General features: G+C 50.5%; 1 protein-coding gene across 10 annotated transcripts in view; it reads left to right on the top strand.

Moving 5' to 3' along the window:
• Window positions 1-20,240, top strand: part of Agap1 (ArfGAP with GTPase domain, ankyrin repeat and PH domain 1) — a 452,310-nt gene extending 432,070 nt beyond the window's left edge. For all 10 annotated transcript variants that reach the window (XM_040753059.1, XM_040753060.1, XM_040753061.1 and 7 more), the window contains 2 exons: window positions 10,527-10,782; window positions 13,889-20,240. In XM_040753059.1, the coding sequence (XP_040608993.1) occupies window positions 10,527-10,782; window positions 13,889-14,092 (460 nt within the window). In that variant the 3' untranslated portion in view covers window positions 14,093-20,240. The remainder of the gene's footprint in view (window positions 1-10,526; window positions 10,783-13,888) is intronic.
• Window positions 20,241-25,400: the final 5,160 nt, after the last annotated feature.

Below are 25,400 nucleotides of genomic sequence, written 5' to 3'. Positions count from 1 at the left end.
AGAGCCCGTCCTATGTAAACACACAGGGACTGAGAGACACCTAGAGAAATTGTGCTTAAACAGGTGGAACTGTGGTTGGAGTCCTTTAAATGCTTTGTGTTTTGTTATGTTATTTTACAGTAGGATAGAAAACAGAGGAAATGGTGATCTTATATCTTGGCTGATTCTGGGACAAAATGGGTTTTTCCTTCCTCTAACAGCGTGGCAGCTTCTCAAGGCCTTTGCTTGGAAATTAGTTTTCTAAATGGTTTTTGATGTGGTGTCCCGTGTCCATGTCCCGTCCCGTGTGCCTCTTTTGTCCCATCTTTATGGAGGGATTCCTCTTCTTTAGCTCCAATGGGGATTCTGTCATTTCCTGTTCCTGGCTCCCCATGGCCTCCCAAAAAAAGGACAAATGTCATCCACAGCAGCCACTTACTGCCCTTTTGCCCCAAGTGCCAAATTCCATAGTGTGTCCCAGCTACCTATCAGTTACCCTGAACTCCTAGTGCAGTGCCTGTCAGCCCTAAGTAAGCATGTCCTCCGTGCTCGGCATCATCTCCTTCCTGTCACCTGAGACAGGGTCAGTCTTGTCTGCCTCTTCCTGCTGGAGCTTCCCTGGCCTCAGCTAGTCTCCTCTCTTTCCTCACCAGATGCCCTACCACCCAGTCTCTGCCTCTGTACCCCACCACACACACTATACATAACCTCTCCATTTTCACAGTATGGAGGTTTGTATCCCATTTCTTCAGGTAAAGGAACCTGATACCACTCTACAGAGTCTAAGAGAGAATTCAAACCCAGGACTGAGGAAATCTAAGACCTTCAGCTGCTAGTCTGCTCCAGGGGTCCTGTGCCCAGGACTTAGAAAAAAGGCTGTCTGTCAAGGGACTGGATCCAGACATAACTCCTGGGGTCAGGACTCAGAGGAACCAAGCTGAGTTCCCGGACAGAGACCTCATTCCTGCAGCCTCCTAGGAGGTTCTTCCTAAGCCAGTACCCAGAGCATCTGCCTCTCACACTCGTAGACACTGTGTCCTTCTCTGGTGCCTAGGGAGACAGGCCTCACCTCATCTGAAATGGCAGTACTTGGCCACTTAATGCATAGGACTCAGTGACAAAGCCTGATGTACTGCAGTGGAGTTGCCTTGGTTAGAAGCAGAGCCGGCCAGGAGGTCCCGCCCTCTTACCCTGTCCTTGCTGCTCTGCTCAGGTCTAGCAATCTCGGTTCATCTTTGCATCCAGATGGATGTGCTCTGCTGGCTTCACAAGGGAAGACATGGCTGACCTACCCAGCCCGGGGCCAGCAGGAGAGCATCCTCCACCAAGGCCACCGCTAAGGAAAGCACTTAGATTCAGAGTGACCAATTCCTCGGAATGGAGAGATAGAACACATCATACCTCCCTGGTTTTTTGGTTGTTGTGATTTTGGGAGAGAGGTCTCACTCTGCAGCCCTGGCTGGGGTTTCCTTGTAAACTGCTAGACTTAGGGCCCTCCTTCAAGTAAGCAACAGTGACAGCCATTGTGTCTGGAGACTTGCGGAGCAGACAGCATATGCTCAGCACACACTCTGAAGTCTGTCAGTCAGCCTAGAATTCACTGTGTAACACGGCCCATTCTCAAACCCATAGCATCTGCTTCCTGAGTGTAGGGATTATAGACATGACCCACACATCCAGGCTCTCCCCGATTTTAAGAATGCAAGTGTTCTTGAACTAACATCAGTTTAAACAATATAACCAGATAGGGATTAAAAGAAGAATCAGGCTAGGGGGTGGTGGCGCGTGCCTTTATCTCAGCATTGAGGAGCCAGAGACAGGTGCTCTGTGAGTTCGAGGCCAGCCGGTTCTACTGAGTGAGTTCCAGGAAAGGCTCCAAAGCTACACAGAGAAACCCTGTCTCAAGGGGAAGGAGGGACAAGAGGGATGGGGCAGGGATGACCAAGGACAGCAGGTGGGCTCAGTGATGGCATTGCTCCTTATCTTTGTCCATTGCTGCTGCTGGGCCAGGTAGGTTTATGCTGTGAAAATACATCCCCTGTGCTTCAGAAATCTGACGGAATCCAGATGGCACTGGCTTTGGGAATGGGGCTGTTCCCAGCTTCTACACAGCTTCTTGCTGTATGCTGTCTGGGAGGTCAGTTGTCTCTGATGTGTCCCTCTGTCTCACGCCACCTTCCTGACCCTTTCAGTCCCCAAGAACCCCTCCTGAAATGTGCATTTTCAGAGCTAGGGCTTCATGGTGGAATCTGAGGAGGATGCAGCGTACCCACCCCCATGTCTGTACTTCCCACTGTAGCTGCCCCTGCTTCTCCCCAGCCCCCTGTGTGCTGGGCACAGGCTGCTGTTTTCCTGCTGCTCACAGGCTGCCCACTGCCTGCTTTCCAGTGGTGAAACACATACTGGTGATCACCGTGACTGGAGCTGCAGAAGGGTCTTAGGTCTGGCAGCTTACAAGGAAACTCCAGAAATGTCTGTCTGTCTGTCTGTCTGTCTGCCTGTCTGCCTGCCTGCCTGCCTGCCTGCCTGCCTGCCTGCCTGTCTGCCTGTCTGCCTTCTAAACCATGACCTGGAGACTTCTTTGGGCCTTTGCTAGTATTAAATTGCAGCAGCTCCAGCAGGCTACTAAGGGGCAAATGTGGACAGGAGCCTGGCACTCAGGACAGCATGACTGTGAGGGGCTCAAGGTGTCTGCCTTATCCTAGACCAGAGCACAGGCTGAGACCATACTCAGCCCTCTGGGTACCCTCTGGGCGACATGGGCTGTACCAGGCAGTGTAATACTGATGACCTCCTCAAATACGGGGCGGGCAGTTAGCACCTTGCAATGCCTGGACCTGCACCCGCCTGCAGATCTGCCCAGCCCCGTGGCCCAGCGCAGTTAACTGTGACTCGCTGAAGTAATAAGCCTAATACGGTTGACTTTATTTAATTAATAATGACCCTGTTCTGTTCCCCCATGCTCATAAAATACCCTGCAGGTTGGCAAAAAACACTCATAATATTGATCGGAAGTCAGGCCAGATATTTATTTTGTCTTCGCTCCTTGAGTATAAATTCCTGTCTGTTGTCTTCTGCTCCCCGCATGTGGGATTTACAGTGGCCACTTTTTTAAAAGCTTTCAGTAATTAAGGAATAAATATCCATCGTCTTTGTTGGCCATCCTCGGGGCTGTGGCCTGACCCCCTAGCAACGCAGCTCCATAGCTCCGGAGAAGGCATGCATGTGAGCAGCTAGCACTGGGCCTGGGCTTGCCCCGCAGGGAGGGAGCCCCCCTCTTCCCCCAAACATATTGTTCCAGCCCTGTCTTCCATGCCTCCTCTCCCAGTTCCTGTTTGGCTTGAGGCAGGAAGCACTTTGCAAATTCCTTGCTGCTAGCCCTTTCTTTTCTCTTCTCCCTCTCTGTCCCTGCTCTCCTCATCTGTCACCAGGTCAGGGCCATGTGTGAGTCCTCCAGTTTCACGTCGCCACCCCAAGGGCACTCATTCCTCCAGGTTGGCCTATAAAAATCACTGCTGAAAAATCCCCTTGCTTGCTTTAGGAAGAAAAGATGTTTCCAGAAGGAGCAATGCAATAAGTGACGTGTGTGCACATGCAAAATGACTTCTTGCTCCTTTACCGTCCGTGGGGTGGGGAAGTCTCAAATAAGCACAAGCTCCTAGGATGTCACCGTGAGGAGACTTCTGGGAAAAGCCCTGGGTGCTCTGAAACCTCTGCTTTTGAGGTCTGACAGCTGAGGACTGTACTGCTGAGAGACAGTCATCACACCAGTCCAATATCACTATCACCAGCCAGGACAGCAGGCTCCCTGGAGGACCAAGGGTTGTCTGGCCACCCACCCCCATGTCTGTGTTTTAGTGATGCATCTCCTAGACATCCACAGGACAGTGCTGAAAGCCAGTCAGAAGCTCCGCAAAGAACTTTTTCTTTCTGGGAATCAACCCATTAACCTTCTTACCCTTTGGCAGTGTGCTGAGCCCTCCCCGCCAGACCCAAAACACAGCTGGCGACAGTTAGCAGGGCTCCAGTCTCTGTGGTAGGGACTGAGAGGGGGCATCTTCAGCAGGAGTGGAGAGAGGCCATTGCATTAAGACTCTCAGGCTGGGGGTGAAACTCGCTTATTACAGCGTTTGCCTTGCATCCATGATGCTCTGGGTTCCGCCCCCTGGAACTACATAAAACCAAACGTGGTGGTGCACACCTGTCATCCCAGCACTCAGGGAGTCAAGCTAACTTGGGCTACATGAACCTCGGTCTGGCAAAAACTGAAGACAGAAAGGACCCCTTCTGTAAGTAAGGTGTCCCATGCACAGTATGACCTCTGCCTCTCCCAGACCTCCCTCTTCCCCCACCCAGGGTCTCACCCTACACATTTCTCTTCTCTGGGGCCAAGGAGTTGCCAGTGCTCAAATGACAGTCCTTGCATGGAAACTTCTATCTGAGCACTCATTGGATTTCAGTCCCAGACAGTGACTTCATGGCCTCCATCCTCCCCACCCCCCACACAGCTGTAGTTTCTGTTCTCTTTATACCTTTCCTGCAAATCATTGTTCTTAATTATTGTGAAATAATTTCTGAGCTGATTGTCCTCTGCAGTGACAGAGACGCTCTAGATCTGTGGTGTCCTCCATGTGGGCTGGTTAGAGGCCTTCCTACCCTGTGCCTAGGCTGTCTAACAGAGTACACCTATGGTGATCATAGTCACACTCCACCCCACCCGGTCCTGAGACCCTCTGTCATCTGGTTCCAACATCCGTCCATGTACTGATGACCCATCCCCACCACTTGGCTCATTCAGTTATAAATAAAGTGAGGAGATGATACAGAGGGTTAGGCCTTAGTCTTAGTAGATGGTTGTCACAAATACCTTAGACTGAGGAATTTATTTGGGGAGGGGAGTGTGGCGACTGGGGGCAAGGCCCAGGGTCTCCCACATTCTAGCTATCAAATTATACTCCTAGCTGGACTGAACAATTTGTAAAACATTAGAAATGTACAGGGTTAGAAGATGAGAAGTTCAGGTTCAAGATGATTCTCGGTTCTGTGTCCTCACACAATGGAAGGAGGAAGCCAGCTCCTTGGGGCATCTTAGATAAGACACCAATCATCTGCCCTCAAACTTAGACACCTCCCCAAAACCCAACCATAAGGCCATTGTCTCGGGGCTTGAGGCTTCAACCAAGGAGTCCATGGGTTCAAGACATGTACTCATAGGGCATACTGGTCACATAGCGTTGTTGAGACAGTGTCCTGGTGAGCTCACAAAAGGAAGCTGCTATCAAGTTTCCACTTGCTGAGAAGGCAATAAAACTGAAATACCGGTGTTGGGCCGCTGGAAATTCTGGGAGTATGTGCATCCCTGGACATACCTTCAATCACTTGAGGACAGATAAGTCACGGTCATTACCATCCTAGCCGTCAGTGGTGTCGTCACTTGGCTGCCTTTGCCCTGGTAAGAAGTCCTGCTGTGAATGCTCCTGCTGGGGTCTTCCAGCTCTAACCACAGGGGACTCATGGGAAGACTAGACCCCAAGGGTCCAGCATGGAGCATGGTGCACCCTGCACACACTGAGGAGCCCCTGGCCCAGGCCTCCACAGAAGCGGTGAAGTGCTCTACATGGTGTGACTTCCCACACACATGGCGGTGATTCTATCCGTCTCAGTCCCCATCCTGAGATCTGATGGATTTCACCTCAGTTCTGGTGCCGCAGGGTCAGTGGACCTATATCTACATGACCTCTGACTTCTACTCACAGAAGGCTGTGGTCCATGAAGTCACACATATTATCTCCTCCACCCCACCCCACCCCTTTTAACTTGGGAATCGCTTGCCTTTCCATGTTAGCAGCTGCCAATTTTGACTGACAGACCTCAAGTAAGACATGACCCAGGTGTATTAGTCAGGGTTACTATTGTTATGATGAAACACTGTGACCAAAGCAGCGTGGGGAGGAAAGGGCTTATTTGGCTTATACTTCAACATTATAGTCCGTCATTGAAGGAAGCCATGGCAAGATCTCAAACAGGGCAGTAACCTGGAGGCTGGAGTTGATGCAGAGGGCTTGAAGAGATGCGACGTACTGGCTTTCTCACATGGCTTGCTTAACCTGCTTTCTTATAGAACCCAGGACCACCAGCCCAGGAGTGGCTCCACCCACAATAGGCTGAGCCCCTCCCCCACTCCGTGTCAATCACTGGTTAAGAAAATACCCTATAGCCCATCTTATGTAGACATGTTTTCATGAGGCTCCCTCTCTGATGGCTTTAGCTTGTGTCAAGTTGTCATAAAACTAGCCAGGACACTAGGCAGCTGGGCATTTAGTCAGGTCATCACTCCTTAAGATCAGGAGTAGCTGTGTCCATCCGTCAAGCTATAGTATCAGAGCATCCTGGGCTAAGGTCAGCAGACACTGAGATATGTGCAGGGCTTCCAGCTCTGCCACTCAATCCTACCCATTCTCTAGGTTTGTTTAGTCACTGCTAGCCTATGGGTTGAACACCAGGCAATTCATGGTCATATCCAGAGGGAAGCAGAGACCACTCCCAACAGGCTCCATTTCAGGGAGGAGAAGGCATCTCCGGAAAACGTATGTTCTTTGTGTTTTTAGGGATGGGGTCACTGTCTGTCTTCTGACAGATTACTGCCCCCTCCTTCCCTCTCTGCAGTTGATTTATTTAAAGGTGTGTCAGCACCAAGACCTGATGAGGAGCTGGCCCCTCCTCCCTGCTGATGGCAGCCGTGCCAATAATTCATTTTTTAGCTCATTAGCTAACAGAGACTGTGAGCAGTGATCCTCCAGGGCATTGGAATGAGGCGAGGTGATCTACTGCCAGCTCCGCTGCTCTTGAACTGGCCTTCCTTGGGGACAATGAAGCGCATGGCCAGGGGATCTGAGAATAATAACTGGAGTCACTGTGCCTTGGCACTGTGGTCTCCTAAGGGTGGCGATGTTGACAGAATGGAACAGAAACTATTATCAGTGTCCTCTCTCTGCACTAGAGAGAGCTGTGGAGAAGGACGGCAAAGTATCATATGCAGGCTTCAGGGACTGGAAGCGTGTGGTACAAGATCAACGTACTGTGGTTGTCTTGGGAGGCCTGCCTTCCTGGCTCGCATATCCCTTCTGCTGTGCATGGAGGGAGAAGCGGGGTGGCTAGCAACTCTTGCTTTTTATGGGCCCCAGCTGTAGTGGGTTGGAGATCCATCTCAAGGGCCCCATTTAACATGATCTACTCCCTGAACACCTTGCCTCCCAGTAAAGCCACACTGGTGGATAAAACTTCAACACGTGAACTTGAAGTCAACCAGTTTGGCCCATGACAAGAAGACGACTTAGGCCTCTTAGGCCCGTGCATACACACGCTCCATACTTAGCCCCTGCAACACTGACAACCATGGAATCGTTTGAACTAGCCAAGACCCTTTGCCCTTGATGTCCAGGGCCTCCATACCCTCAAGGGACTCACTAAACCCCTGGACAAGAGCTGCTCACATCCCTATGTTCCACATGGTGAGTTCTGGGGCTCTCACAGTGACAGGCAGCCATAGACTAGAAACCCCCAACACACCACAGGCATCTTTGTTTATCCATCACGTGACAGCACACTGGTGCATGCTATGGGTCTGACCGTAACTGAGCCTGAGTGGTTAAAGATAGGTTTTCTCCAGTTTGCTGCTGCAAAAGGGTGGCTGTGGTCAGTGAGTAGACCACATACGTGATCTTAGGTCTGGACATCCCTGACTTCAATAAGTGTCGCCAGGACCATTTTACAGATGACAGTGCCCAAGGAGGGGAAGATGAGAAGAGCGGGTGCTGAGACCCTAAGCTCTCTGCGAAGGTGAGAACGCAGCCTCACAGCCCAGTGTCCATGGGGTTCCTTTACCCTCCCTCCCTGTAGCCATTGGAAAAGCTTACCAAGCCCATGTTGGGGTGCTCTTGTTAGGTAGGCAGAGGCCACAGAAGACAGATTCTGAACAGCACGGAGAACTTGGGAGTTGATGGGAACAACTGAATTCACACCCATAAACCTCCATTGCCCTGAGCCAGGCCCTGTTTCTATACTAAATGGATTTCAGGGAAAAAAAAAGAATCTGGTGCAGCCTCACCTAGATTTCTGTTGAGTTCAAAGCCAGGGGTCCCCAGTAGGCATTGCAGGCTTCTGTGTTTTAGAAGTACGAAGATCCGGTAAAGAGCTGTTTCCATCTGATGCTAAAAACCACACCAAGAGCTGGTCTAGGGCTTGTCCTTGGTGGAGGCAGGCATCTGTGCTCCGTCTTTGGCTGGGTATTTGAATATTAAAATGAAATTTTAATCATTGCAGTTAAGACCAGAGTTCTGATGTGAAGTTCCCCCGTTACCCCTGGATGATCTGGCAATGACTTTTAAAACCAACTGGAGCAGAATAAGACAGTCTGATTTTAATGCCTACCCAAAAATGAGAGTTAGCAGATTGGAAACTAGAGGTCTGGACGTCTCCTACACCATTAGCCCTTCTCATTTAATTCACGTCTTGCTCCTTCTCCTTCGTGATTTATGAACTACATCAACAAACGTGTAACATATTACAAACAAGCTTCTCAAGTAGACTCAGAACCACGGGGGTTTGGGTCTTGCATATCCTGGGCATCCCCCACCTCTCTGCCTAAGTAAGGATGGGGGCCCCTTGCTGCGGTTCTGGGAGCCAGTTCTTCTCGCCTGAAGCCAAGTGTTTGTCCTGGAAATCTCTGAATGAAGAGTCAGGGGTCACTTGGGGGTCACTCACATGTACCAGGAAGTGAAGCAAAACTAATCCAGATTTAGTCCTGGAAGAATCTGTTTGCCTAAGTATTTAAAAACAGATTAGGGCTAACCTGACACTAGGTCACCAGGCGCAATGTAAACACTGTGTGGAGGTGTAAACGAGGCCTTTCTTCTGGGCCCTGGAAGCAGAAATGTAATGAGTTTTCTTTTGGAGGGTTGGGGAAGGCCCTTGATTCCTCCACGCGGCTGCTAGCTGTGTGCTCTGATTATTGCAGTGAGAGGCTCTGGGTTTTAGAAGGCATTGTGAGTCAGTGCCTTACCGAATCTGAAATAATTACAGTCTCTCTGTGTAGGGTTTGCTCTCTTCATCATCCTCATGAAAACGCCATACTCGGGCCTCAGGAACACACCACAGGCTGCTGGGAAAATTCTGAGGACTACTCATGAAATCTCAGATCCTCTTTCACACACACACACAAACACACACACACACACACACACACACACACACACACACACACACACACACACACCCTGCCCTTTTCCTAGCAATGAGCTGAGTCAGAAAGACTGTGGAATTCGATGTCTCATCCTTCCTCTCTAGTGTTTTTGGTTTTTGTCTTGTTTTGGTTTTGAGAAACCAGCATCCATGTCTCACTATCCCAGAGCAGCTCACTCTTAAAAGCAGCCAGATGGGAGCCTCTCACTGGGTACCTATCTGTGACTGGTCTGGAACTGGGTATGTTGACCAGGAGGCCGGCCTTGAACTCACAGATCCACCTGCCTCTGATTCCTGCATGCTGGAATTAAAGGCTTGCACCACCATGCCCAACAACCCTCCTTCTTGATCAGTATAAACTCAGCATCTAGGAGGTTTTCTTTCCTCCCTCCTTATCTCTATAGTGCCCCCCAGGTGATGGACCCTGGGAGTGGGAGCCATGTCCCTGAATCTCCTGGACTCCAGTTGTGCTGGGAGTTACGGACAAGACCCCTTTGTTTCCATCACATCCTCAGAGCTTGCCACACTGCAGAGCCCAAATCCTTCCAGTTTTACCCTGCCCTCTGTCCCTAGCTTTGCTGTTGCCTCAGAAATGCCCCACTTTTTCTCCCTGAGGCTGGGCCCTGGGACACTTTGCCCCAGAAATCAACACCCTGCGCCCCCTCCTTAAACCTTTCACAAGTTTCCAAAGACATGACAGATTCCTGTGTGAATCTTCAGTGTTTCCTTCAGCTGGAAGTGTCAGGAGACCCTTGGGGACTCACACGTGTCCTCATCCGGGGGTGGGGGGTTGGGGGGAGTTAAGAGCAGAGAGCCTACTCCCCTCAGATGATGACTCTGCTGTCCCAGCTCTAGTCTCCTGACACTTGCCAGCCCTAGAGCATAGGAGCAGCTCACCTGGGGCCTTTCTTTTAGGTCAATATAAGCACATCTTGCTGGGGGTGGGGGCCCCTCCTTCCTTGCTCACGGAAAGCACAAGCCTTTGAACTATGGAGCCCATGTTTGTCTTGCACTAATGCAGGCCCCCAGGCCATGGACTGTTCTTACATCTCAGAGGTCTCAGGGTCCCAGCAGTGGCCTGCAACACATACCCCAGAGGTTATGACTCTGAAATCAGTGGATCCTGCAGACACAAGGACAGCACTTCCGGAACTATGAACAGAGCACCCCCCAAGGGGGCTTTATCCCAAAAGGAGACTATTCTGTTTCGTTCCCGTGCCTCCTAACCATGGTGGCTGCCTGAGCAGGGCTTCCGGCCTCAGTTCTAAAGTCCAGTCCTGACTGTGCCTGTCTGGTGACTTTTGTAGGGAAGAAAAGGAACGATGGATCCGGGCCAAGTATGAACAGAAACTCTTCCTGGCCCCACTGCCATGTGCAGAGTTCTCCCTGGGCCAGCAACTGCTGCGTGCCACCGCCGAGGAAGACCTGCGGACCGTCATCCTGCTCCTGGCGCACGGGTCCCGGGACGAGGTGAATGAGACCTGTGGGGAAGGAGACGGCCGCACAGCACTACATCTGGCCTGCCGCAAGGGCAACGTGGTCCTGGCTCAGCTGCTAATCTGGGTAGGTGGCTTGGGTGCCCACCACACGCCCAGTGGAGGGAGGGGCCACTGCGGGGTCAGAGTGTGTTACCCTATTGGCTTCTCCTGTTTCATTTCACAGAGAAGGCCACTGTGCCTGAGAGCTGACCATAATGGGATTTGAGGTTTATATCTGGACTTACCTGCATGAGGGTTTAGAACACAGAGGACCTCTGGGTACAGAGCCGGAGTGAGACAGGAGCTCACTTGCTAGTTTCGGTGTCTTTCTGATGACCTCTCCATCAAGCATCCTGCAGGGAGAGGTTGGGACGTGTTTCTCAATGTCATCCTCTTTGCGGGTGAGGGTAGGGGTGTGAATAACTTGAATGGCTCCTAGGAGTCCCCTTGCCAAACCTGTGAATTTTATTCTCATAACACAAAAGTACTGGCCCTAGGCACCGAGGTCTGATAGGTGTGAGTTTGTCACCAAGCCTCTCTTGTACTGTTTTAATGACTTTCTACTCAGGGGGGAAAATGCTATTCATTGAAATTTGAATTTGAACTTCGTAAGAAACTGAAATTGGATAAAGTGGTTGCTTAGAGAGGCCCTGCCTGTGTGGGCTGAGCTGAGATGCTGTAATACCATGTCCCCAGGCGACTTCCTAAACATCACTCAGGGACATCTGCCACTTATACATACCCTGGGGCCTCTTCTCAGCCTCTCTTCTGGTGACAGGGATCCAACACAGCTGAAAACTAATGTATTTCTCTGTGTGTGTGTGTGTGTGTGTGTGTGTGTGTGTGTGTGTGTGTGTGTATGTACACGAATGCATGCACACTTATCAGAAAACTACCTCAAGTGTTGTTCTTTGTTACCCACTTTAGATTGTTTTGTTGGTGTTCACTTGTTGAGACAGCATATCTCATTGCCTAGAGCAGTCCAAGTAGACTAGGCTGGTCTAGTAGACAGGACCCACCTGTCTCTGCCTTCCCAGCAATTGGGATTACTAGCCTGCACCACCACACTCAGATCGTTCTTTTCAATATGGTTCTAAGGAATCAAACTCAAGTTCTCTAAATTGGGAGATGAACCATTTTACTGACTGAGATATCTTGCCCCAGTTTCTTCATGGTTTTAATTCACTTTGAAGAACACAATGGGAGAATTTGGTTAGATGCAGATGCTAAGTCAGGGTAATTCACGGTTCATCCTCCCCCTCTCTGGTCATTAAATGACAGTTGTGTTTGGTTTGCTTGGGCCACAGTAACAAAACTACAGAGCACAAATACTGTGCTCTCACAGCTCTGGAAGCTAAAGGGGCTCCTTTGCCACAAGGCTGTGCTCCTCGGCTAGCAGATAGGACCTTGCTGTGGCCCCAGGTGGTCACTTCTGTGAGCATGCATCCCGGTGTCTCCCAGTGTCTCGTTCCTTCAGGACACCGGACTGCTCAGCTCCAGCAGATGGAGTTCCGGTCTAAAGTACCGGGGGCCATTTAAGACTTGAGCATTGTAATTTGAGGGACATAACCTGTCTGCACACATTTCCTTCTGACGCGGGCCAGAGCTCCCCATTGCAGTGTTCCATGTTACTCGAGTGTCTGAAACCGCCCCATACACTGAGTTACACAAGCATGTGTGAGCCATCCCTTATCACGAGCAAGAAACTTAAAAGTATGTGAGTGCGTTTGCCTGTGCGCGTGCGTGTGTGATGTGCTTACAGGTTGTTTTTTAACTTTTTCAGGATTTATTCCCTTTTTCCATTCATATATATGTAGGTATCTGCCAGTGTCCCCTGAGGACCTGAAATAAATGGGTGCCAGGTTCCCTATAGCTGTAGCGACAGGTAGGTGTTGAGCCATCCAGCCTGAGTGCCAGGGTCCAAATTCACACCTCTGGAGCAGCAGTAGATGCTCTTGACTGCTGAGCCATCTCTTCAGAAGTTACTTTATTTTGTTTTTAGGTGTGTTCAGGTACCTATAAGGGCCAGAAATGGGTACCAGATTCCCTGGAGCTTGAGTTACAGTTGTAAGCCACCCAGCGTGAGTGCCAGGAACTCAGCTCAGGTTCTGTACAAGAGCAGCAACTCTTAACCACTGTGTCATCTCTCCAGTCCGTTGGTTTATTTCTGCAAAGTGAGGATGGAACCCACAGCTTGTGAATAGTGGGCTAGGACTACAGCCCTGAGCCCCATATTGTGTACTATAGGGCTAAGTGTACTATCCCCGGCTAATCTTCAGTGTGAGCATGGGCTTCCCTGGGCTCCTGAGAAAGACTACATAAAGATAAACCTCTCCTCCGTCACTAGCTCTGCCAGTGACAACTTCTGAACAAAATATGCTATAGCCAAGGGCGGAGTAACTGAAATAGGGTTTTGTGTTTTGATGGTACACGGCTGTTAGGAGCCAGGCTTTTGAATAAGTTTTGATAATGTAAGAAAATGCTCAAAGTCTAGTTCAGCAAACTATTTGGTTCTATCTCTGTTTGAGTCAAAGAAGACTCATTAGAAAAGTCTAGGAGCGTAGCTTAGTGGTATATCCTCACTTAGCACGTGCCAAGCCTTCGGCCTCCAGTACTAAGGAGGGGAAACACACAGAAACAACAGACTCTTGGCAGCAATTTTTTTCTCTTGTGCTCAGATGTGTTTCTTACATATTTTCTACAAAGAAACTGAGATACCGCTGGGATTTTTTTAAACATTACTTTTTAAAATACTTGCCTTTATCTTGTGTGTGTGCGTGTGTGTGTCTGTGTGTGTGTGTGTGTATGTGTGTACGTGTGTGGCACAGAGGGCAGCTTGCAGAAGTGGATTCTCCACAATGTAAGTTCGGTGGATCAAACTCAGATCTCAGTCTTGACAAGGACCCTTGCCCTCCGAGCGGTCCTTCTGCCCTTCCCCGTGTGTATACAACTGGAAAGGTAAAAACGAAGATCAGAGTTGAAGCCCTCTTTGACCTGTTTGTCGGGTTGCCTTCCCTAACAGAGCAGTTACAGAGCCTGCTCTAAACAACAGAAGAACGCTGGGTTTGCGGTCCCTGGGTCTCGGGGGTCTCCATCTCAGCTCAGTCCACCTGTAGGAGTTGAGGGTGTGACCTCAACGGTCTGCCCTCGGGTCCTCGTGGACACTAACTTGCTCTCCGTTGCTTCTACAGTACGGGGTGGACGTCATGGCTCGAGACGCCCACGGGAACACAGCACTGGCCTATGCCCGGCAGGCCTCCAGCCAGGAGTGTATTGATGTGCTGCTGCAGTATGGCTGCCCCGATGAGCGCTTTGTGCTCATGGCGACCCCCAACCTGTCCAGGAAGAGCAACAGCAGGAACAACAGTAGCGGGAGGGCGCCCAGCATCATCTGAGGTCGGCCAACTCTGCACCTGGGGCCACGCCCACCTGCTCCCTCCAGAAGCCACAGCACGTGAGTCCCTCAGCTCCCTCCCTCTTCCTGGGGGTCACTTCACCCACCTACCACTCACACACTCCACAAGAAATCTCCAAACCTGGACACCCTCAAGGGGAGAAGAGGAGACTGGAGGCCACAGAACCGAACTCTTTTTCCCACACTCCGGAAGCCACGCAGGAGGGACCGACAACCTCCCGGCTTTGAGGATAGCACACGATCGACGGGGACCCCTGTTCCAATGACCTGGAGCACGGGGGGAGGGGTAGCGAGGAGAAGGGGCATCTTCCCCTAACTGGCAGTTAAGCACATCAGTACATTTCACCTCGACCAAAAGGAGGCTTGGATTCCACGTCTTCTCTGGGGAGCTTGACGGCATAAATCAGAAGCGAGCACAGTTTGTCAGGTCTGAAGCCCCTATGATGGTAGGTGTCAAATCATTTGTAGCTAATCTGTCCAGGGAGAATACTGGCTTCATTACACTTGTATAGTCGAGTTCCTCCAGCATTACCGCTGTTTAATAGAACGTGATTAGTCATCACCGGGAAGAAGGCATATTAGCCGAGGAGGTAGTTACACGGCACGCTCCGGTGATTGCCACGATGTGATTGCAGTGCGCTTAGAAGCATCATATTATCCCAGACATGTCTCTCCAGCCCTTGGAGCCCTCCTTTCTAAATTCACTGTCATAATTTAGTATCTGTTTAATTTTTCAGTCCAAAGAGAGGAAACCAGTTGCCGGGTATTATTTGACTGCAATCTCCTTCCTTGGTGCAAAAACAAAATGGAAAAAAATAAATAAGAATAGCTTGGAAATTCAGAAAGAAATCATGAATCCAGCTGAAAAATAGCTTCTCAACTATGCTCCAAAATTAAGTAAATACGTAAAATGCTATTTTTTTCCTAAGAGAGATTTTTCTGTCCTGTGGCCACAATGGATGTGTCAGGCCTCAGTCACTCCTAATCCACAAGGTCTGAGTTACCCAGGTTTCTGTCGTAGAGAAGATGTGTGAAAATCTATTTGAATAAAAGAAGTTCATAAATATGCATTGATTTTTGTGCAGACAAATGGCACCTCTGTTAATTTATAAATTGAGCTGGATGGGAACTAATAACGTGCAACTAGTTGAGATCAGAGGGTTACAGATCATTGTACATGGGAAGTACTCCCAGCAGTAAACACTTCCATTAATGTGATAAACAGCTTTTTAAAAGGTGCATATCAGAATAAGATGGTGGTACAATTTGCTTATTAAAACCAGGAAGGGGTGGGGGGAAGGGAAGGAGGGAAGTAGAGAGGAGGAAGGAGCCTGGGAGTCATCATCCCAAAAGCAAGATGTAGAGCCCAGGCCACTCTTGCCAACCAAAAACCAGGGGCCATGGCGAGAAGGGGTGATTTTCAGAACGCCAGACCCACAAAGGCACCCTGTGAGCAGCTGCTAACCGTCCTGGCACAGCTGGCTCCTGGGAGCCCCTAGACTGTGTACTGTCCATCCTGTCTGTTAGACTGATTTGCCATCATGGGCCACAGGGTGCATCAGACTTCAGCACGGTGGTCAAGAACACTAAACCGTGACACTGTTTAGTTAAAACAAAATGAGGGGCAGCCTTGCCAGAGAGGGCCCTTGTGTCATTGTGGCAGGGAGAAGGCCATCACACTGGAAGACAGGACACTGGGCAAAGCCACCACCCGGCATCCTGTGGAGAAGCTCCTTGCTCTCATATATTGAACTTTATATTTTGTAAGAGTTTTTTCCTCTTCTTTCACTTTTTAAAAAAAAAATCTAAAGTAGATGGGAACAAAAGTCGAGCTTTAGACAGCGTTTATATGTGGGTGAGTGCTCGTGGAGATCTCCAGTCTCAACACAGCTGGGGCCGACCAGTGTCCAGAAATGTCACAGGTGCGAAAGCCAGTTTGAGACTGCTGCGCTCAGTGCCACAAACCCCAGGCTGGGTTGTTCATCCTGCTGTCCATCCCTGTGTCGTCACTTTAAATGTGAATAGAGAAAACAAGCTGTCATGGCCTATTTTTGAAGAATGCATTAGCACCCAGCCCTGCAACCCGCGTTCGCCTCCACGTAGCCTTTACCATAGACTTCTATAGAGAACACAGATTAAATTGTTAAATTATTTCCGTGTGGTTAATTCCCACTAGAGGAGTGCTTTTATCATAGGGGAGCCTGCTTCAGAGAGGAAGTGGGATCCCTTGCAAGGCCTCTCTTTGGGGTGTATATGAGTGTGTACATAGAACTATGTGTTTATAATAGAATATTTTCCCGAATGACTCCTTGTTTCACATCGCCCTCCACTGCCTGAATGCTCAGTTGCTCGCTCTGACTCCCTCCCTCCCTCCCTCCCTCTCTAGGGCACTCTGACATCACCAATTCTTCCTCAAAACACATGGCCCCCTCCCCTACCAATTTTCGCTTTGCTGGAACTGTCCAAGGGGTAGCCCACTTTTCCTTGAGTTTTGGCAACAGATGGAATGGTGCCAGTGGGTTTTCTATGCAGACAAGGGCGAGAAGCAGCCTCACCTGTGCTTACATTTCACCTTCAGGGCCGAGTCCTCCCCTCAGCGACAACCTGCTTTCTCCTCTTTGTTCAAGCTGACGCCAAGGAAGAGTGAAACCAGGACCAGGGTTGTAGGGAAGGGCGTTGGGGTTTGATGGAGAACTCTCGCACACTAAGCACTCCCTTTAGTGTGGCCCACATCTGTAAGGAGCGTGTCAGAATAAGATAGTGGGGCGTGGACTTACTGAAGTCAAGAAGGGAAGTGGGGAAAGTCAGAGAAGCAGGTTAGCCGGGAAGTGGCATGTAAGTTCAGAGACCACGGTTCCGTCAGGGCCCAGGTGACAGATGTGCGAGCCAGCCCACTGCAAGCCCGTGCAGACTTTGTGTTCAGGTGCATTTTCCTCTCTTACTGAGAAGCAGGCAGCTGAGGCCGGCCTGTGACTTGTCCATCAAGTGTCCTGGGGTGGGGTGAGGGGGCAGTCTAGCCTGCAGCTACCTGTGCTGAGCTCCTGTTGTCCTCAGGTGAACAGTGTCGGTGTTGGGTGGAAAGCCACGCCCTCCTTATTGTCCCCACTGCTGGGAAGGCTTACAGAGAGGAGCTAAGCACTGCTCTCCTACCATCCCCAAGTGTCCCTGAAGGCTAAGATGACGCCCCTCCTCCAGCCTTGGGCCTCTGCTCTTGGCTCATCAAATCTCCGGTGTGGCTGCTGGGGCACAGTACATGCAGGCTGTCCTTGCCCTGCTCCCATTAGCTTTGAGGGTCACAACACCCAGGCCTTGGGCTCCACTGCCCCGGTTACCCCAGAAGAGCCTGGTCAGAGCACCCTGCAGCTGGTATCTCCCTTCTGTGAAGACCCACACTGAGTCTGTGTCGGATCCCGGTGAACCAGGGACCTGCAGGCCCTGAGCCTAAGTTGTGCTCTGAGTTGCCAAGGTGGCCACCATTCTTCCCTATTTTCTGGCCGAGATGGGCAGTCTCTAGCCCTCCTGGGGACACAACAGCACAGCTAGGAGGAGTGTGATCAGGGCCTCCCACGCTACCAGGAGGCTGAGGTTTTTGAGAAGCAAGGCCATGCCTTCTGGTGGGCTCTCCTCAGGTCTCCTATCTCCATCATTCACACCCTCCAAGGTTCCTGAGGGTTTGCTAGAGCTGTGTCAGGGCTGTATTTATGACTTTGAAGCAAACAAATTGAAAAGCAGTCAGGAAAGAATTTGAAGAAATGTGACACCAATGAACATCTTTCCTTAAAAAAAAAAAAAATAACAAAACAGAATTTATCCCCCACGGCTTCTGTTGTGAAGGCACAGCTGGAGGTGATTTCGCTCCTGTCACTCACATGAAAGCTGTCAGGGCCATTGGTGTCCCATGTGCAATCTTCTCTTCCACTGTCTCTTGGATTCTAAACAGCCCCACCCCTGCCAGCCCTGGCTAGCACACAGTAGGACCAGGAAAGCCACATGACCCAGCTATCTGTGTCTGGCCTATTTGGAGGCCTTCTCTTTAAAACAGCTGATGTGAATGGGTTTTTAGCCAAAATGTAATATTCCTTCATGAGAGGAGAGAAGGGCAGGAGAAGGGGCCAGCTACTCTCCTGGTGCACACACACACTTGGTCCTCAGGGTTTTATTCTCACTCTGGCACCAAGCAGCAGCCTCCTCAGCTTAGAGCAGCCAGTGCCCAAAGTCAGGGCTCGTCTCTTTCCTCAAAGAGATGGCTGACCATCTGAGGCCTTAGTGTTTCAGGACACAGAGTCTCTCCCTGCTCCTAGCTTTCTCAGAGGCTAAGATTTCTGTTTAGTTTCGGCTACTTTTTCAGCATTGCTTTGCACCCTGGGTCAGAGTTGAAGAGGGAAAACCTTTCATCGTAGATGAGTCTAGACAGCCGACAAAGCTTTGTATCCTTCCGTTTTCACAGACCCGGGTCAGGTGTGTTTACGTGCCATTAGCCAGGCGACTCCCTGCCCAAGGCAGTGCACAGCGAGGGTCCATGGAGAAGCTGGCCTCCTGTCCCTCATCTTCAAGAGGCCAATTTTCCTATAGAAGAGCAGTATTTAGTTCTGGGGTTTGCTCCTGACTGGTCAAAGCGTTTTTAACTGAGGCCTCTCCCATAGTGAGCCTCAGGTAGGTGTGGGCACCCAGCACTGGCAGCTGCTGGGTCCAAGTAAGTGGCCTTGGTGAGTGAGAGAGGGATCAGCTCAGGGCTTGTCTTCATTTTGGTGGGCGCCTGGCATCTGCAGGGGACCCCTGGGGGTCATGAATCAAGCCATATGATGGACTCTCCCACCATAAGGGAGGATTGATCTGGAGTTCTGTGTGCAGGGAATTACATAGCCTTTGTCTTGTTTCGGGTGAAATGAAGGAACTAAGAGGTGTGAATGGGTGGGGGCTGGGATTAGGCCCAGAGGAGAGACCCTTGGCACACTGCTGCCATTGTGCCCCAATGTCCAGGTTCAGGACTGCATCCACAGGAGCCCAGATACTAGTGTGGATGTTAGAGAGGGTTTTCAAATGCTTGCAAAAAGAACTTAGTGTGGACTGTCTGAGGGCTTTGAGTAGAAAGACCTATGTAGCCCAAAACAGAATTGTAAACAGCCCTCTATCCATAGCTGAGGGACTCCAAAGCTACCTGACCTGCCTGGCTCATCAGGGCAGGCAGAAAAGGGACCCAGGGTGCTGTGCAGTCCAAATGTGGCTTCCGGTTCCTGCTCTTGCATGCCCATTTTGCTCACCTTCCAGACCGTGCGGTTTTCCTACCAGGGTGGTACTGAGGGTACCCAGGGCTCCTGTGTGGTGGACAGGCAAAAGACACCTTCAAGTGGTCTCTGTGACCAGAGAGGACAGACATCTGCACCTTCCTGTTAGAAATCACCCTTCTCTTCTATGTAAACCTGTTCCCTTCCTCCCCACGTTGTGGGGTTTTATGTCTTTATTTTTTTGAGGGGGTGGTAGTTTTCTTCTAAAATACATCTGTTCTCAAGATGAGAACCGGTCCTCCAGCTCTGAGCCCCAGGAAGTGAAAGGGTGTTGAGCCCCAGGAAGGCACAGGAGGTAGCTGGCCCCTTACAGTGGCTGAGCCTGGACCCGCAGGGGACGGAGCCCCCAGAATCCTCTCTTGCCAGCTTCTCATCCTCGTCTCCAGCTCCACACTGAGTCCTCATCTTGCCATAGGCGCTTCTTTGCAAAGGAAACCCAGGGCAAAGTAGGGGTGCAGCTGGCAGGTTTCCGGGCGGGGCAAAGAATGCCATGTCAACCGCCTAGACACATAGAAGGTAGAAGCACAGGGGCTTCTCCAGAGGTGGGTGGTCCGTCTGGGGCATTTTGATATTACCTCATTCCATAACTTTGTGTTTCCCAACGGCTGATGCTTTATTTATGCTGTTTGTCCTGTAATTAAACCATCCACAGATATTTCGCTTTGCTTGTTCGTTCATGCGACCTTGTTCGGGTTAAATATGCTGGTTTGTATTTTCCTGCCTTGGGATTTTGTGTCAGGTGTACAGTATTCTAAGGGGAAAAGAAAAGGAAAAGTGTGTAAAGTAATGGAGAGAGGTGGCTATAGTGTAGAGACCTCTTTCTAATAAATGAAAATATGTATATACGGCTTCTGTGGAGTGTCTTCTTGATAGCAATTTGTCACAATTAATTGGTTTCCACTCCCAGGAAGGTAAATCAGACAAGAGGGGCTTTGACTGCCCAAGGGAAGCTTGTCCTAGAGACAGGCCACCCATATGTGAGGGAACCAACCCCCTCAGCCTGCAGCAGAGACCCAGGCAGTTGGGACCCAGGAAGCTGGATAGATGTCTCCTCCATCAGTCGCAGGTATGGGATGCTCAAGAGGGTGGATTTGGCAGTTCCTGGTGCTTTTTGTGTCTCAGTATTGCCCTTCCCCACGTGACTGACAGGGATGCAGTGGACAGCTAAAGATGAAACTCACCGGACCTGCGCTGTCAATGTGGCTACTGTCAAAAATATTATTACAGCTTTCTCGAACAAATACATACATTATACCACCCCTGACACACCCACCCCGCCCATTGGCACAGTGTTCCAGGTAAGGAATGCCCACAGGTGCTCCCGTGAGAATCCTATCTTTGGACCCTTTCCCATGGTGCAATTTAATTGCCCGCAGTGTGCACGTTCTACGTGGACCATCACAGCCATAAGAGTGTGACTCCATACCGAGGGCCACATGTCACTCAGCACAACTGACCACATACATACCCAGGCAGCGTGTCCTCTGGAAGACAGTTAAAGAGACATTCAGGAGGTGTTCCAGCACGTGCTGGGGTTTTCTTTTGTGAGGGATTTACAAAGCAGTGTGAATAAACTCTTCCTCACAGGTAAGACAGTTCAGGTGTGCTCTGGGCCTGGTCTCCCCCAAACATTTGGTACTGTTACCCCAGTGTCTAAACTGCTGTCCTCCTGGGTGCATTCCAGATGGAAGGATGGTGGGGGGAGAGACAATGGAAACCATTCCCTCGTGGCTGTGTTCATACCACTGGTCACTCAGGACCACACAGAGGGTACGGTGTGTGCTTGGTAGAGTCTAGAGAGTGCGGGAAGCAGCAGCCCATGGTCTCGGCCAGCACACACACACCCCCGTGGTTGGAACAGTACACTTCTAGAGAGGCCACGTGGCCGGGCGGTGGTGACACATGCCTTTAATCCCAGCACTCGGGAGGCAGAGGCAGGCAGATCTCTGTGAGTTCGAGGCTGGGCTGGACCGACAGCCTCCAAAACAATACAGAGAAACCCTGTCTCGTAAAAAAACAAAAACAAAAAACAAAAAAAAAAGAGGCCATGTGAGCAGGCACCAGCTCCCAGCTCTCCCACCTGTCTGTCCCCAGTGGCTTTGTCCCTATTGTCTCTAGAGTTCTAGGTCAGCCTTAGAGAGGTCTCCTTCCCAGGAGGACTCAGCTTCTCCAGGGCCCCACAGGTGGGCCCTGAATCCTGTTTCCAGTACAGTGCTCTGGGAAGTAACTCTTGGGTTGGAAACAAACTTAGTGTTTAGATCTTGAGGCAAGCCGTTTCTGTTTGTTTGTTATTTTGTTGTAGGGATCAGGTCCTGAGCCCCACACATGCTAGGCAAGTGCTGGACTATGAGTCACGGCCCAGCCTATCTGTACATTGAGACCCTCATTCCGTAGGGTGTGTGGGAATACTGGAGGTCCTTCTCTCCATCCACCTTGCTGAGTCATGACCCCTCTTGTTTCTTGCCCCTAGTGCACAAAGATCTGATCCAGGCTAACTGAGAGCTTCCAAGCAATGCCCCATCTCTGTCTTACAGCAGGAGCTGGGACTACAGAGGCCGATCACCACCTCCATGGGTTTTTTTCTTGGGTTCCTGGTATCTGGCTGGCACTGAAGGTTTTCAGTGTGATTGCTCAGTGCTGGCCAGGGTGACATGCCCTTGTGCAAACAACTGTACAAATAGAGAGAGACTCTGTGGAGAATGTGACAGTACCCCAGCTCTCCCCTTAACTGAAGATCCAGGTGACACAGTTTGTCACTGTGCATCCAGATGAGAGCATGCAGAAGAGCTGAGAAAATCTACCACTTGGGAATCCTGGGTGAGTGATGCCCATCACTGTGCTCTTTACAACAAAACTGGAAAAAAATCTCAGGCCAACATACAAAGGGAGGGATGGTGATGACCCTGTTACTAGGGGCTGGGAGCCTGGGATATAGATGTACAATGCTTGCCTAGTGTGAATGAGACCCTGGATTCAATCCTAGTGCCACCGCCACCTACCACCCCCCCCCAAAAAATAGGGAAAGGAGAGAGAGACAGTAATTAGAGCACTTGGGGCTGAAGGTGTAACTCGGTCTATAGATCGCTTGCTTAGCATGCATGAGGCCCTGGGTTTGAACCCCAGTTATAGGTGTCAAATTCCAGTAATCCCATGCACTCCAGAGATGAATAGAAGAGAGATGAAGGCAGGGCGTTGGTGGCGCATGCCTTTAATCCCTGCACTCGGGAGGCAGAGGCAGGCGGATCTCTGTGAGTTCTAGGCCAGCCTGGTCTACAGAGCGAGTTCCAGGACAGCCTCCAAAACAGTACAGAGAAACCCTGTCTCAAGAAACCAAAAAAAAAAAAAAAAAAAAAAAAAAGGGAGAGCGCATGCACACGTGCAAGAGAGAGAGAGAGAGAGATGAAGTTCAAGATCATCTTAAGCCACATTCAAGCTTGAAGCCCACTTGAGCTACATGGGATCCTGTTTTGAAATGTATTTGTCACTCAAATAATTTAAGACTGACCTCCGTAAGTAATCTTTTACTGTATTAGGAGATTCCAGATGCTGATGGAGTTCTGAATCTGGGTTCTTTCCTGTATCCTTTCCTTTAAAGGCCAAAGCTCTTGGTTCCCCCTGGCAATGAGAAAGCGGTTTGAGCTATTTATTAATATATTGTTCACTCACGCTGAGGTTGGTGAACCAATTGGCTAATTGATTAATAAGTTCCTTTTGTTACAGAAACAAATTGATTAGGAATTAGGAGGCATTAGGGTAATAAGGGGCAAAGCTTAACAGAGAGCCCCAAGGGCTGAGACTCCATCTGGCCTCCACAGTGCCCTCAGCTTGTGGCCAGAACCATCTAGGCCCCATGGGCCTGCTGGAGACCTCCTTAATCCCTGGGCCTGGAAGAAGTGCACGGATATGTTTCCCTACTCCAGCTCCTCGTCTCCCTCAGCACCCAAGGCTGGCTCTGAATGCTCTGCCCTGGCCCACCCTTGTCCCTCATAGCCTCTACTCCATAACTAATGCCTCTTGTCCTGAGCATGTAACCTGGTTTCTCCTTATTTGAAACTCCTTCATGGTTCCGTTATTCAAGGATTCTGTCTGAAAGTCTCGACACTGCAAGCTCCACCCACCTGCTCAGAGCTGCCTCCTCTCCCTGCCACGCCCCCCCACACCCTGTCTCTGCTCTTAGGACACTTTGCCCACCATTTCCTCTACCCTGGAAGGCCCCACTGTTACCAGCCAGTTCCTTACCTTTCTCTGTGTGTGTGTGTGGGGGGGGGGGGTGTCAGATAAAATGGCTCTTCCTCAAAGGTCACATTTAGTGATCTGAGCTCCACGGAGCTCTGGAGCTGCCACTGCAGGTCCGCACAAGGACTTAAGTCCCCTGTGGCACCTCCTGTGAGCTCCAGGAAGCCAGTCTGTCAGGGTCATTCTGGGAACCAGGGCCCATCCTGTCTCCATGTGAATGAGTGCAGAGCCAAACATGGGGTCTGTCTCCCTTGCAACATGGTCATGGTGAGCTTCCAGTCACAGACACACCTCCATGTAGGTCATTTCAGGAACCCCACCTTCAGTGTGACTGGCAGGACTGAGAAGGAAACTGGTCTGGAGGCAGCCCCTCAAGATGACGACAAGAGCCTGCTGCCCTGGACCCAGGAGAATTCTGCCGCCATTCCCACTACTCCCTACCCCGTGACCCTCAGCTCTTCAGCCTACCAACCATGCCAAGTCAGCATTGTTGATATACAAGACTCCTGGGTCTCATCTACCCATCCACATGGGTGTCTGCCCCCCCAGGGTCCCGCTGTCACCCACACCCAGCCTGCCCTGTCTGGTGTGCCCTGTAGCCTCACAGATCACTGCACAGTTGCCCCTAGACGAAAGCTTCACAGTTTGAACCAACAAGAGTGGAAAGAGTTACACTCAGCCCGCTGTCTGCAGCACGTTCCAAGCAGCCGCTGAGCCACAATTTATCACCACTGAAGTCCAGTAAGGCGCCTAATTGGCCCATAAATGTGGTCCAGTAACCGCACCTGACACCCAAAGACACTGCCGGCAATTAGCATTTATTTATTTGCATATGGTATTGACCGATCTTGGCAACTAGCTCACAAGATCTGTTTATTTTAAACCCTGGAGGGGGAAGAAAACCCTCATTTGCTGCACCGGAAACGGACTGCCATCACACGTACACAAGAGTGCATACTAGCCGGCACAATGGGACTGGCCAAGGGAGCCAGTGACTCGACTTGTGAACAGGGCCCTCCCAAGCTTGCCTCTCAACGTCGTGACTGCACAGGCCCCTGCAATGGTCAGTCTGTTCTCAGGATGCAGAAGTAGCTGGGAAGACAGAGTTGCCCAGATGGCAGCCCGTGTGTGATGTGGGCTGGAAAATATAACACCTTGGCCTTGACAAGCTGCCTCTCAGACCATAACTCCTTGTCCCATCTGCAGAACATTCCAGTAACTGATGGAAGAAGATGCAGAGATCCACAGCCAAGCACTGGGCGGAGTCCAGGTGAAGAGAGGGAGAAGGGATTATAGGAACAGAGGAGGGAGGAGTCAGGATAATGATGGAGAAACCCACCCAGACAGCTGACCTGAGTTTATGGGAGCTCATGGACAGCTTGGGAGCCAGCATGGGACCCACATAGGCCTTCTGTATCCGGATGACAGTTGTGTAGCTTGGTCTTCTGTGGGGTCCCTAGCAGTGGGACCAGGACCTGTGCCTGACTCGTGAGCTGGCTCTTAGGAACCTATTCCTGTGTTGGGATGCCTTGCCCAGCCTTGATGCAAGGGGGAGGAGCTTAGTCCTGCCTCAACTTTATATGCCATGCTTTGTTGACTCCCATGGTTGCAAGCCATCTGATGGGGCTGGGATCTAAACTTCTTCAAGAGCAGCAAGTGCTCTTAGCCACTGGCCCATCTTTCTGGCCCCCACAAACATGACAAGTGACAACAAAGCTAACTGAACACTCATCCGCAGGGAGCAGATTCTGATTTTTGCAATGGTTC

The sequence above is a fragment of the Mesocricetus auratus genome, unplaced genomic scaffold (assembly GCF_017639785.1).
Source record: "Mesocricetus auratus isolate SY011 unplaced genomic scaffold, BCM_Maur_2.0 Super-Scaffold_100010, whole genome shotgun sequence".
Classification (NCBI taxonomy): domain Eukaryota; kingdom Metazoa; phylum Chordata; class Mammalia; order Rodentia; family Cricetidae; genus Mesocricetus; species Mesocricetus auratus.
Note: the sequence above shows the minus strand (reverse complement) of the source record. Positions and strands in the feature narration are given on the sequence as shown.